The sequence below is a fragment of the Miscanthus floridulus genome, chromosome 8 (assembly GCF_019320115.1).
Source record: "Miscanthus floridulus cultivar M001 chromosome 8, ASM1932011v1, whole genome shotgun sequence".
In the NCBI taxonomy this organism is placed as follows: Eukaryota; Viridiplantae; Streptophyta; class Magnoliopsida; order Poales; family Poaceae; genus Miscanthus; species Miscanthus floridulus.
The window spans coordinates 190,955,981-190,968,939 of record NC_089587.1 but is presented as its reverse complement, the minus strand read 5'-3'; the positions used below and the strand labels follow the sequence as shown (position 1 = coordinate 190,968,939).

Genomic DNA, 12,959 nt, shown 5'->3' with positions numbered 1-12,959 from the left:
TTGGGTTAAACACTTTTGCCTCAGCCGAACAACCCTACACACGCAAATGGTTAAGTGAGGGTTCCCTTCCTGTCCATAATTCATACGGTGTTTTAGGCACCGATTTACTTGGTACTCGATTAAGTATGTGAATAGTGGTTTTCAGTGCCTCCATCCATAAACTAATCGGTAATGTGGAGTAACTTATTATGCTTCTTACCATATCCATTAAGGTACGGTTACGTCTTTCAGCCACTCCATTCTGCTGAGGCTCCCCCGGTGTGGAGTACTGAGCAACTATACCATTTTCCTGTAGGAACTTTGCAAACGGTCCAGAAATTTGGCCATAAGGGGTATGTCGCCCATAGTACTCTCCACCTCGGTCTGACCGTACTATCTTGATTTTCTTATTGTGCTGATTTTCAACTTCAGCTTTAAATATTTTGAATTTATCCAATGCTTCCGATCTTTCTTTAATTGGATAAATATTGCCATAACGAGAGTAGTCGTCTGTGAATGTTATAAATGAATCATAACCATCCACACTTTTCACAGGAAAAGGACCACATATGTCTGTGTGGATTATTTCTAAAATTCCTATGCTTCGTTTGGCATCTTTCTTAATTTTCTTGACATACTTTCCTTTGATACAATCAACACATTATTCTAAATCTGAAAATTCTAAGTGCGGGAGAATTGATTCCTTAACCAATCGTTCTATTCTCCCCCTCGAAATATGGTCCAAGCGACAATGCCATAATTTCGAAGAGACATAATCAATTCTCTTCCACTTTTTAGTTACAGTCGTAGATGGGGAATCATTCACATTCTCATCGCATACATTATTCGCATTCTCAGCAAGAGATAATAAATAAAGCTTGTCTTGTCGGAAGGCAAGACCAACACATTTATTATCAACCAGTATCTTACACTTACCACCACCAAAGTGGCAATCAATTCCATCATCATCAAGTTTCAAAACGCTTATCAAATTTCTACGCAAAGAGGGAACATAAAGTACTTCTTTAAGTCTAAGTACAAAATCATTATTCAATTCTAAAGAAAAAAAACTCTAATGGCTTCAACATTGGCTTGCACTCCATTTGCAACTTTAATCATTTTTTCTCCTCTTTGCAAGGTTCTCGTCCCACTTAACCCCTGTAAGGAATTTGCAACATGAGTAGTTGCTCCTGAATCAACCCACCAAGTGGATTTATCATAACATAAATACAGGGATTCATCTACAAATATAATAAATTTATCATCTTTCTTTAGCAGAGATTTCAGGAAGTCTGGACAATCCCTCTTGTAGTGTCCCTTCTTAAAGCAGTGCTTGCACTTATCTTTTTCAGCTCCACCATACTGCTGATTCTCAGAATCCTAGGGTTTTTTTCCCTGTGAATTGGAGGAAGAGGCCTTATCCCACTTGGGTTTCCCTTGTGGTTTAGAATTCTTGCCATTAAAATTCTTTCTTTTGTTATCCTTCACAAAATGAGCGAATTCACCCTGTGAGGACTTTTTCCTCTCCTCTTCTTGAGCACACATTGAGATGAGTCTTTCTATGCTCCATCTTTTAGGCTGCATATTGTAGTTCACAATGAAGGTGTCATATTCTTTTGGCAAAGAAGCAAAAATCAAATGAATCAGGAAATCCTCCTCCTTCAAATTTATTTCCTTTAGCTTAGATGCCGTAGTGTTCATCTTCAAAATGTGCTCTCTTATGCTACCACCAGTGAATTTCTCATTCACAAGCTTCTTAATCAGTGAATTTGCTGTGGCCTTGGTAGACCCAGTAAACTGACTCTTGATTTTCTCAAGATATTCTTTGGCAGTAGCACATTCAGGGATTGAGCCCCTTATCTGTTCTTCTATGGTGGCCTTGGCCACCAACAGGCACTTGCGGTTGGAGAGAGTCCATTGCCTATGTTCAAGGTCATATTTCATTCTTATTTCAGCATGATCACGCTTTCGAGCAGCGAAATCAGCGTCAGATTCATTTTCACCTCTCACTGGGTCCTCTGGCTCAGTAGGACACGGTAAGGTGATGGCAAAATCGACCTCTCCCAACGCAAGTTCTAATTCATACTTCTCCCGCCACACACGGTGATTGGTCCCATTGAGTGTCAGGATTTGGCAATGTTCACAATGCATTTGCCTCCTGAAATCACACCAGAGTAAGTAAGAAACATTTATACATAAAATTTCATGCTTTAACTCAACGTTGGTCAAATTAAAACTTATAATTCATCCATGCAAACATTTTACATCACCGTTGGGCAGAAGTAAAATTAATGCATAATTTCTCATGGATCAAAATTATAATATTGTTATTAACAACGTTGGTCAGAAAATAACAACATCATAATCTCATCAAAATTATCAAAAATTCATCACTTCTCTTAAAATTAAATTATCCCATTGGTTCAAATTTAATCAAAGAGAACAATAATTATCATGCACAGCGGAAACATTAATAATCTTTTCATATTATTATTTTTCCAGAAGCACGGAGTACTTTATTGTTTTCTGGCAAAATATCGTTGGATAATATTTGCACAGAAAAATTGTATCAAAATCATTCAAATTCATCAAAAAATATGCATTAAAATTGCTCCTGGAAAAAATAACAAAATTTTCTTTTCACTTCAGCCCAGCGTGGCCTAGCTCGCCCATGCGCGCGGCCCAAGACGGCAAAAACCGGCTCGGCCCAGCTCTCCGCGCGCGCAGGCCGCACCCAGGCCGCAACCTGGGCCTGGGCCAGCAAAGTCGCGCTGCCGCGCGCGCCCGCCTGGGCCAGCCGGCGGTCCAGTCGCGCTCCACCGTCGGATCGAATCGGACGGCCGAGCGTTCGTTTCGGCCGGTCAAAAACCATCGCCGCGGCCGGTGCCCCGGAACCCTAGCTCATTCGCCCCCTGCCCTTTCTCTCTCTTCGCTCTCTCTTCTCAGCCACAGCGATGACAGCAGCCACCGAGCAGCCACGAGCGAGGACGGCAGAGCGGGCAGCCATGGCGCCGTCGCTGGCCCCCTCGCCGGCGCGCGTGCTCCCCAACGGGTGAGCACGCCGCCGTCGAGCGGCCTGGCCACGGCGCCCCCTTGGCCGAGCCCGACGAGCAGCTGCCCCCGGCTCGGCCCTTCTTCTCCCGCGCCGACGAAAGGCCATCCCGACGCACGATGAGGTAGTTTTCTTCTCCCTTCAGATTCGTTTTCTATCTTCTTTCTTTTCTTTCGTTCATTCGAATGGGAAACTAGGGTTAGGGTTAGGATTCCGACCCTTCTTTTCTTTCTTCTTCCCCTTCTTTCCCCTTTCCCCTTCTTCTTTTGATGTGGGGAATTAGGGTTAGGTCTTAGGGTTCGGCCAAAACCAAATTAGATCTGTTCTGTTCTTGGGTTAGGGTTCGGCTTCGTGAGCCGAGGGCCCTATCTCTTCTCTGATCCGAATGGATCTGTTCTCTTTTCTTCTTTTACCCGGTTAGGGATACACAGAGGCCACCTGTCTCTGATACCATTGTTAGATTTTGTAGGACTCAATCGAGTCAAAATCCCAGTAATCAAAGATCTTAATACACGATCTACAGAGAGGCAGAGAGAAGGGGAGTGAGAGGTTGCAGACCATTGAAGGCCGTAGTGGTCGAAGCACCGGTCGGGATCTCGTTCGCTGATGCCATCTGCACGCCGACAGCGACGTTCGGTGGAGAGAGGAGTCGGTGCAGTGATGTCCTTGGCGACGGCGTATGCGTCGGGGTGGCGTTGCCGGCGTCGGTGGTGCTTCCCGTTGCTGGCAGCGCCCCTTCTCAAGATCGGGTTAGGGTTAGGATGTCGGTGGGGTGTCTGGCGGCGCGGTGAACCTCGTACTGCGAGCCCCGGTGAAAGGTCCTTGTTTGGTTTTGGTAATTGAGTGACAACTTAGGTGGACTAATTGTGTTTATGTGAGATACACAGGTGATTAGTCCATAGGTACATGTGTGTGAGCAACATATGCCATGAAGGTGAAAATGGCTTGGAGATGTTGCAAAGCTCACACATGTGATGATGAAGGAGCTTAAATGCACATGAGACATGACATTGAGTCATGTGATCAAGGTGGAGAAGATCAAGACAAGACTTGGCTTGATGGACCGGTTGCAAGCGTGAAGGGCAAGTCGAAGGCTTTGGAGTGATGGACCGCGTGGCGGTGAAGCTTGAGCAAGACTTGGCGCCGATGGACGATGGCAACGGTGAAGAGCAAGTAGAGTCAAGATCGATGAACCAATATGATCATGTGATGATATGAAGTGGATCATATCATTGTTGATCGTGTTGGTGCATGTGTTGCATCGACATTGGAGGAGATGGAATGGAATGCGCAAGGCAAAGGTATAACCTAGGGCATTTCATTTCACCGGTCATAGGTGTGTAGAGAAGTTTATGACCGGGTTTAGGATAGATGGCCGTACTATCAAGAGGGGCAAACTTGTTTGCATATCGGTCATCTAGTGCCACTCGAGTGATCTAACTTTGCATTGTCGCTAGGATCGAGTGGCGTGGCAAGTTGAGTGGCTAACATCCTTTGGGAAATGATTGTGAAAATGCTAACACACATACACATGGTGGTGTACACTTGGTGGTGTTGGCACATTTACAAAGGAGGTGGTGTTTGCAGGGGTGAGATGGGTTTGGGTCCCTCTCTCCCTCCCGCCGAGCTTGTGAGGCGGGATTCGGCGCTTTCGGGAAAATGGAATGCCTATTTTCTATTGCGCCGGATGCAAATTCTTGTGGTTAGCACACTTGAGCAAGGGTGAAGAGAATGGAGAAGATGCTGGCGTCGGTCAACTGACCGGACGCTGGATCTGAATGCACCGGACGCTGGCAGGCTGCGTCCGGTCGCACTGACGTGGAGTGTAGCAGTAGCTGGAGAGTGACCGGACGCTGGCTGCGTCCGATCGCGTTCGACCGGACGCGTCCGGTCATGCTCGGGAGCTTACTGGAAACGACCGGACGCTGGGGGTTCAGCGTCCGGTCAGTTGAAGCTGGAGCGTCCGGTCAGGTCAAGTGACCGTTGGAACCGGGACACGTGGTCGTCTGTGAGTGACCGGACGCTGAGGTCCAGCGTCCGGTCAACACGACCGGAGCGTCCGGTCGGCCCGACCGTTGCCCAGTGAAGGGGTAACGGCTAGTTTAGCCCTTGGGGCTATAAATAGAAGTGGCCCTCGGCCATGGCTGGTGCTGAGCACCTTAGGGGACTTTGTGTCCATGCTTGAGAGTGCTTGGGAGCCCTCCATCACACATATACTTGATAGTGATCATTCGATTGTGTGAGTGAGCGATTCTAGTGCGATTGCATCGTGAGGTTGCATCGAGTGGCACTAGGTGATCGAGTTGCAAGCCGGTGGTGCTTGTTACTCTTGGGGGTTGCCACCTCCTAGACGGCTTGGTGGTGGTCTCCGTCGAAGCGCGCAAGAAGCTTGTGCGGCGCTCCGGAGAAGTGCTTGTGAGGGGCATTGTGCTCGCCCCGTGGGAGCCGCGAAGAGCAACTCTAGTAAAGCGTGTCATTGAGCTACCCTCACTCAAGGGGTAGGTTCTTGCGGCGCCCGACGTGCGGGCTTAGCGGGTGATGCTAATTAGCCGCCGAACCACCAAGTGAGCGGTCGACACAACGGGGACTAGCGTGTTGGCAAACACGTGAACCTCGGGAGAAAAATCATCGTGTCAACCTTATTCTTCCCGTTGGTTTGCATCCCCATTACACAAGCTTGCAATTACTTTTATACATATTAAGCTTGTGTAGTTGCTCTTGTAATTAGATAGCTTGTGTAGCTTGCTAATTACCTTCTTGCTTGTGTAGCATAGAAGTAGCTCCCTTGCGTGGCTAATTTGGTTTTAGTAACCTTGTTAGTCACATTGCTTAGTTTGTGTAGCTAAGTATTTGCGCTCTCTAATTAGGCATTGGTTGCCTTGTTATTGAGCATTGCTAGTGAGCTTAGTTAGCTTTGTGCTTTTGCTTACTAGCATGTGTAGGAGCTCCCTTGTTGCTTAAAGTACTAGTGGCATAGGTTTATATAACCTTGCTCCTAGAATTGTTTAGGAGAGCTCTAGCTAGCCGGGCACCTTTGTTGCATAATTGTTATCTTTGCAAGGTGCTAGTGAACATATAGAGTGGGGTATAGTCTTGGCTAGACCGATAGTTTTAATTCCGCATTTGTATCGGTTAGCCGACGCGATTAAGTTTTAGAAAAGACTATTCACCCCCCCTCTAGTCGCCATCTCGACCCTTCACCCGGCCCCCACCTTTCCTTTATAGTGCTGTGCGACGGGGGCCCACCAACCATGTAGGGTTGGGCGCCCCCGATCAGGGCGCGAGAACAAGGCCCAAAGGCCGTTGGGCCTAATGGCGTGGGAGATCAATCCAACAGCATGGACAAGTGCTCGTTCTCGACAATCAGGTGCTCACCCGAAGACATGGAAACCATCCTTGATGCGTTCCATGGGCAAGAGGCGCAATTCCATTGTCGCGCTGTGGGCGATGGCGGGGAGCTGATTATCGTGCTGTTGTCTCCGACGTCGCAAAATCATGCTCTGTAATAGCTGTCATAGTTGAGTCTATTGGCAAAATCATGCTCTGTAATAGCTGTCATAGTTGAGTGTGTTGGCTTTTTTCGGCTCTTATTACAGGGCTTTATCCTCTGGTGTGCCGCTCGCATTCTAGGCCGACCCGCGCTAATCGCTGTAAAATTCCTCCTTGGTGGTACACATGCAAAGCATGTTCACGAAAATTTTTTTTCTATCGGAATAATATAAGATAAGGCAGCGGAAGCGGGGTTGGAATCTTTCTTTTTAAAATAGAGGAGTAGTGGTGTTGAAGCCTCATTCTCATTTTTATCTGGAATCTTTGCAAGTGGCACGTCCCTTGTAAGCTTTCTTGGTTGAGTCTCCTTCTACGCAGCCTATGCCTAATATTCTTTGCTTCCTATATAGGTCCAATATAATGTAGCCACCAAACTCGAATTTGCACACGTATACCATCGAATGGACAGATGATATATACCTTGGAATTTTAACACAAATGAAGGCGTCGCAGCTAGGCATCTGGGTTTTATCATGATAATAAGATGGGACTGCCGTTCTGCCAAGAACCCAAAGATGCCTTCTTTTATAACTTTCGAGGATGTGGTGGACAAGCCGACAAGTATTAGGAGAATTTGTAGATAAATGTACCAGTAAACACTATACAAAAATGATTTTAGAAGTCACCCTCTCTGATTAATGGATACGAGCACATTTAGAGACCGCCTCTATAAATGATCAGGCGGCCTCCAGATAAATGACTGTCTCTGTTAATAATTTACAGTGGCGGGCATTAAGACGCGCGCCTATGTTAATCATTGATTTGCAAAGGTGGTTGCCTTAGTGTCTCTATAAATCGATTTTCAGAGACGGACGCTTAAGGTGTCCATCTCTATAAAAATCGATATTAACAGAGGTGGCCATTCTAAGGGTCCGTCTCTAAAGATTGATTAATTAATAGAGGTGGGCCGCCTCTCTAGAAATAGTTGTATCTAAAAGTAATTCATAACTTTTTTAGATAAATTCAAATGAAGACGAACTTTATATAAAAACTGTAGCTCTCGACGAGATCTACAACTTGGTAGTTGAGAAGATTTTTTATTTTAAACTATTTTTAGTCCCAAAATATTGTTTTAAATTCTCATATTTTGAAATCTAGAATTTAAAATTTTCAAAAAATTTAGGATGTTGACATGGTATATACTAAAGTTGTATTTCTCGATACATTTTACAACTTTGAAGTTGAAATTTTTTTAATTTGATGTTGCTTAGAGTCTCAAATATATGTTTTAATTTCTTAGATTTTGAAATTTAAAATTTAGAATTTCCAAACGACCTTGAATGTTCATATGGTCAATACAAAAGTTGCACTGGCAGACTAGATCTACAAGCCTGTTGTTGTTAACTTTTTGATTTGATGTAATTTAGAGTCTCAAATATTGGTTTTAAATTCACGTACTCTGAGATTCAAGATTTTGAAATTTTCACACAATCTTGGATGGGGACATGTCCTATACCTAAGTTGTAGTGCTTGACAAGATTTAAAACATTGTAGTTGAAACTTTTTTATTTGTGTTATTTAGTATAAAAAATATTCAACATAAGATTTTGAAATGTTGATACAAAAGATAGTGTCTACATATATGCACAAATGAGTGTGTAGTCGAGTAGTAAAAAGGTGTTGAATGTGCTGAAATGTCTTGGGTTCGAACCTTAAAAGACACAAAATTTATGGTTTTTTGTTTTTCAAAAACCATTAATAGAGACGGACATCTTAAGGTGCATATCTCTGTTAATCGATTTGCAAAGGCAAGTATACGGATAGGTATACCGACCACCTCGGTAAATGGCTATTAACAGAGACTATTTGCTAGAGACGGTTGGACTGTCCACCTCTGTTAATGGAAGATGCCCATCTCTGAAAATACTTCCTGTAGTAATGAAATAAATAAATAAAAGACTCAGTAGATGTTAGCCTTTATTTGACACTATATTAATCACACCTACATTAAAATCTAGTCCCTCAGTTCGAAATTACATAGTTTTTGCTATGCATTTTGATATATGTTATGTCTCTATAATTACCTAAAAAGGCTAAAATAACATAATTTAGAACGAAGAGAGTAGAAAGGAACAAGAAGAGAGTGAAGATACCCCTCTATTGTAAAACATAGAATGTTTTCTTTTTGTCTTAAGTGAAACTTAATTAATTTGACCAAGTTTATAGATTCTATAACATCATATGAAATTAGCTTCATTAAAACCTACCATGAAACATATCTTAACATTACATTTATTTGGCATTTTTAGTATGCTCAAAGTTAGATAATTTGACTTAGGGCAAAACTAAAACCTCTTACATTTTGAAACTGAGGAAGTATTTAGATAAAGGATGTGCATACTTGCGTGCTGTCGTCCTCCGCCTTGTATTGATGAACATCTCCCCTCCACAGCCCCACAAATCTGAAATTTTGTTATCATAATCAAGAGCCAATGCAAACTTTGAGCGAGTCACCTAGCTTGCTGGAAAACTTAACAACCGTATTTCTTTTAATGGTCACCGGGGGAGAGCATCCTCACCTAAATTGTATTGATATAGAGTGACATAATCACACATCAACGACCCCATTTTTAGGGAAAACAAGACAAACCCCTTAATTGCCCAGTTAATTTAGGAAAACTGGGCTAAAGCCATGACACTGCCTAGCTAAATTAACTAGACCTCAAAGGTAACCAGCCCCAGCACAAGGGCGAATTGTGGCATAACCACGAATAGCAAACACAGTAAAAATGCAGCACTACTATTCCAACTTTCCAAGGCACCAATGCGGCAACACCATGTAGTTCACTATCTACTGGATCGGAGCTTCTCCAACGATGCCTCTGAGGAGGGATATGACATCCAAAGACATAATCACCGTCAGCGTTAACATGAGCCAGGTGGTGGAGAAGAGCTGCATTGCACAAGAACACCATCGGAGGGGATGTAACAAGTTGTTCTTCAGCATCGCCTCCAAAGAGGGGATCTCTGTCCGAGGGCGTCATCACCATCTGGCCCAACTGGGAGCTGGGCTGAGCTTTCGCCCAAAACTACTGCAACAATCTCATAGATCACTAGTAAAAAAAGTAACATCAGAGACGGTCATAAATGCTTTCCAGAGGCGGGCAGTCTGCCTACCTCTGAGAGATGCTCAATGTTAATCGTAGATTATCAGAGGCGGTCCTTGGTGTCTACCTGTGGAAATGATGTTTCCAGAGGCAGGCAAGTAACGACGCCCGCCTCTGGAAATAAAAAAAAAATCCCACTGCAGCTTTTGCTTTTGCTTCTGCCACTGCCATTGCCGCTCCTCGAAGTCCCCAACTAGGTCGGATCTAGTGCCACCCTTGTCCTAGATCGAGGTTGGATGGCTCTCCTCCGGCCGCCATTGGCCGGGCGGGTCTCCACCGCGCTGCCCTTGGCCAGATCGAGGCTAGGTGGCCCTCCTCAGTGCCATCATCGAATATGCACCACCACATCGTCTACGCCAGCACCTTCAAATCATATAGAACCAGAACAAAAACACAAGTAGATTAGGCGGTGAGAGTATTTCGCGACAGAATGATGATAGTAGATCTCGACGACGGGGGGAGAGAGTACCTATCTTGGCCTCTGCTCGTTGGATCCGCGGTGAATCGTCCCCGCTCGCCGGATCGATGTTGTACTCACCGGATCATCGCGGCACTTGCCGGATCGTCGCAGCACTTGACGGATCAAGGGGTCCTCGTCGGGGTGGTAGGATGGTGGCAGCACATCGAGGTGGATGATAGGAGGCGCCGCACCATGCTAAACCAGAGGGACACGATGTCACGCCACACCACGTCGGATTAGAGGGACATGACGCCGCACCGCACCATGCCGGACCAGAGGGACACGATGTCGTGCCACACCACGTCGGATTAGAGGGGCATGACGCCGCACCGAGGGGCCACGCACCAAACCGGAGGGAGACGGGGCTGCGTGCTGCACCACATTGGACAGGATGATGGCAAAACCGGACGAAAGTGACACACCACGCTCATGCGCAGCCGCGCACAGGGAGGGAGGCACATGCGGTTGCTGGGAGAGAGAGATTGAATGTGACTGAGAGGAGGCGGCGGCTAGAAGAGGGATTAAGAGAGAGATGAGGGAGCTAGGGTTTGGCTCGGTTTTATATGCGTGTGAGATTAGGCTGATTTGATTTTCTGAGGCGGGCGTTACAAGTGCCCGTCTTTGAAAATTAAGAGAGAGAGAAGAGGGAGCTAGGGTTAGTTTACTTTTTATGAGGATTCTATTATAAGGAACAAGTTCTTGTGGACATGCATGTCCGTCCGGGTTTGAGTCCTTGAGTTAACACTAGTGCGCGTCGATTTCTTTCAGAATTTAACAGCGCTAAACTTTCAGCGATAGGTGATGTGCTCATCGATAGCGAGATGTCAGTAACGTATATTTGTACTGTGTGATTAATTTAAAAAATAAAAAAGAAACCATCAAGCAGGGTAGAAGAAAAAAAATGAAAAGCATGCAACAAAGAAGCGTCCATTATTATATTCGCTCACGTGCCCCAGCACGGAGCAGACCAAATTAGATGCTTAGGATCGAAATGAAATGGTTGAAATTTCTGAGGGCCTTAGACATAAAGATATAATGAATTGGGAAGCATCTATTCTTTCCCATCCAAACCTATCGTCCTTTTGTCATCGGCTCCACCGCTATATATAGGGCATCAGCTCCCCACAGGACCTGCCCGCTCATCCATATCCATCACCAAGACGATTTTTTTGTTTGTTTTTTATATAAATTATCACCAGGAAGCAAGGCGAGTTGTTGTGTGGGTAATACTTCTCCCTTCCTTGTGCGAGTTGTACGTCGATCCACAGCAAATTAAAAGCAAATTAATCCGAAGAAGAAGAAGGCACGATGAGTTCGTCCGTGACAGCCGTCCGAGATATGAACCACTTTTATCAAGTTGTGGATAATGCTAATGGACATGGCAAGCTGGTACATATATTACCTTCTTATTAATTAATTTCTGTAGAATTAATTAATTCCATTGTTCATTATTCTCTGATCTGTCTGTCTCTCATACACAATCTCTTTCCACGTACGCCCAATTTAAGCTCGTACTGGAGTTCATGGGGAAAGTGTCCTACCGCTCGACGTGCGAGTTCATGAAGCCGATTTTTGAATCAATCGCAGCTAATTGCAAGAAGAATAACGTCAAAGCCGACTTTTGTACAGTCGACGTCGACAACAAAGAGTTCAAGGTAACCAACCGATCTACCGTCAGTCCGGCGGGCCTAATCAAGGCTCTGTTTGGATCCACCCAGCTAACTATTAGCTGTGTTAGCTAGCTAGAAGAAACCAGCTAATAGCTAATTATTAGCTAGGGTGGTATGTAAGATATTAGGCTGGTTTATTAGCTTAATTAGCTGAAGATCCAAACATGAACTTACCTAACTTTTAGCAGCTAACTATACAACTAGTTATATGGGATCAAACATTTTCTAAATTGTAGGTTCATTAATTCATGCAGGAGCTCGCCAAGGATTGTGGAGTGCAGGCCCTGCCGACCTTCCTGATGATACTCGACTACGATGAGGAGGCATCCATCGTTGCGCCTAACAAGGAGGAGCTCGACGAAAGCATCGGCAAATATGCACCCAAAACATGATCACACTAGTACACCACCATTCTATCGCCGTGATCAATGATCTGGACACCAGTACGCATTTTTATACACACATATATGTATACCTATTGTAACATGCGCATCGATCCATGTGTACCCATCCATCCAGAGTACGTGAACCCTGTGTATGGTATGGTATCACGGTATATGTATGTCTCCTTTTCTTCGGAACAACAAGAGATCCCGACTTGATGCCCTGAAGAAATATACAGTAAATAAAAGTAACGGTTTGAAGTATTTATATGGCATAAATTGCCTAATAATAAGCTTGCTACCTTTTTATTTGAAAGACCTGGGATGATTACTGGCTTTATATTACTCCCTCCATCCTGTAATATAAGGGATCCAAGTGATTTTCAAACAAAATAAGGAGCCACGACAAAAGATCATCTTGCCCCTCACTAATTAGGATTGGAAGGAGTAGTTTAGTTGTTATTTTCCTTAATTAATGCTGGTTGTTTTTTAATGACGTTGAGTTTTAAAAAATTCTCAATTTTTCATGCAAAAAAAAGACAGAGGACAGATCGAGAAGGTTGACGACCCAGAATATCTTTTATTTTGGTACAAGTTTTGAACTTTATCTCCCTTATATTACAGGAGGGAGAAAGTAGTAATAAGATAGGAGAAGAGTTACATGTGCATGACGCGCCTACAAGTATGACTAAAGTTGATTAGTCATTCATTTGTGTAAGAGTGCATCGCAACTAGGAAAACAAAAGGTTTTTGCCCCTG

General features: G+C 44.4%; 1 protein-coding gene across 1 annotated transcript; it reads left to right on the top strand.

Moving 5' to 3' along the window:
• Positions 1-11,283: 11,283 nt before the first annotated feature.
• Positions 11,284-12,464, top strand: LOC136474378 (thioredoxin H-type-like). The gene is made up of 3 exons (XM_066471969.1): positions 11,284-11,536; positions 11,656-11,802; positions 12,072-12,464. Exons 1-3 carry the CDS (start codon positions 11,456-11,458, stop codon positions 12,207-12,209), a joined length of 366 nt encoding a protein of 121 aa, XP_066328066.1. The 5' UTR covers positions 11,284-11,455; the 3' UTR covers positions 12,210-12,464.
• The last annotated feature ends 495 nt before the right edge of the window (positions 12,465-12,959 follow it).

Excerpts from the sequence above, each read along its gene's own strand:
- LOC136474378 (XM_066471969.1), top strand. The coding sequence starts at position 11,456 with ATGAGTTCGTCCGTGACAGCCGTCCGAGATATGAACCACTTTTATCAA. Across the intron at positions 11,537-11,655 it reads CTAATGGACATGGCAAGCTG|CTCGTACTGGAGTTCATGGG; the intron begins GTACATATATTA and ends GCCCAATTTAAG. Across the intron at positions 11,803-12,071 it reads TCGACAACAAAGAGTTCAAG|GAGCTCGCCAAGGATTGTGG; the intron begins GTAACCAACCGA and ends TAATTCATGCAG.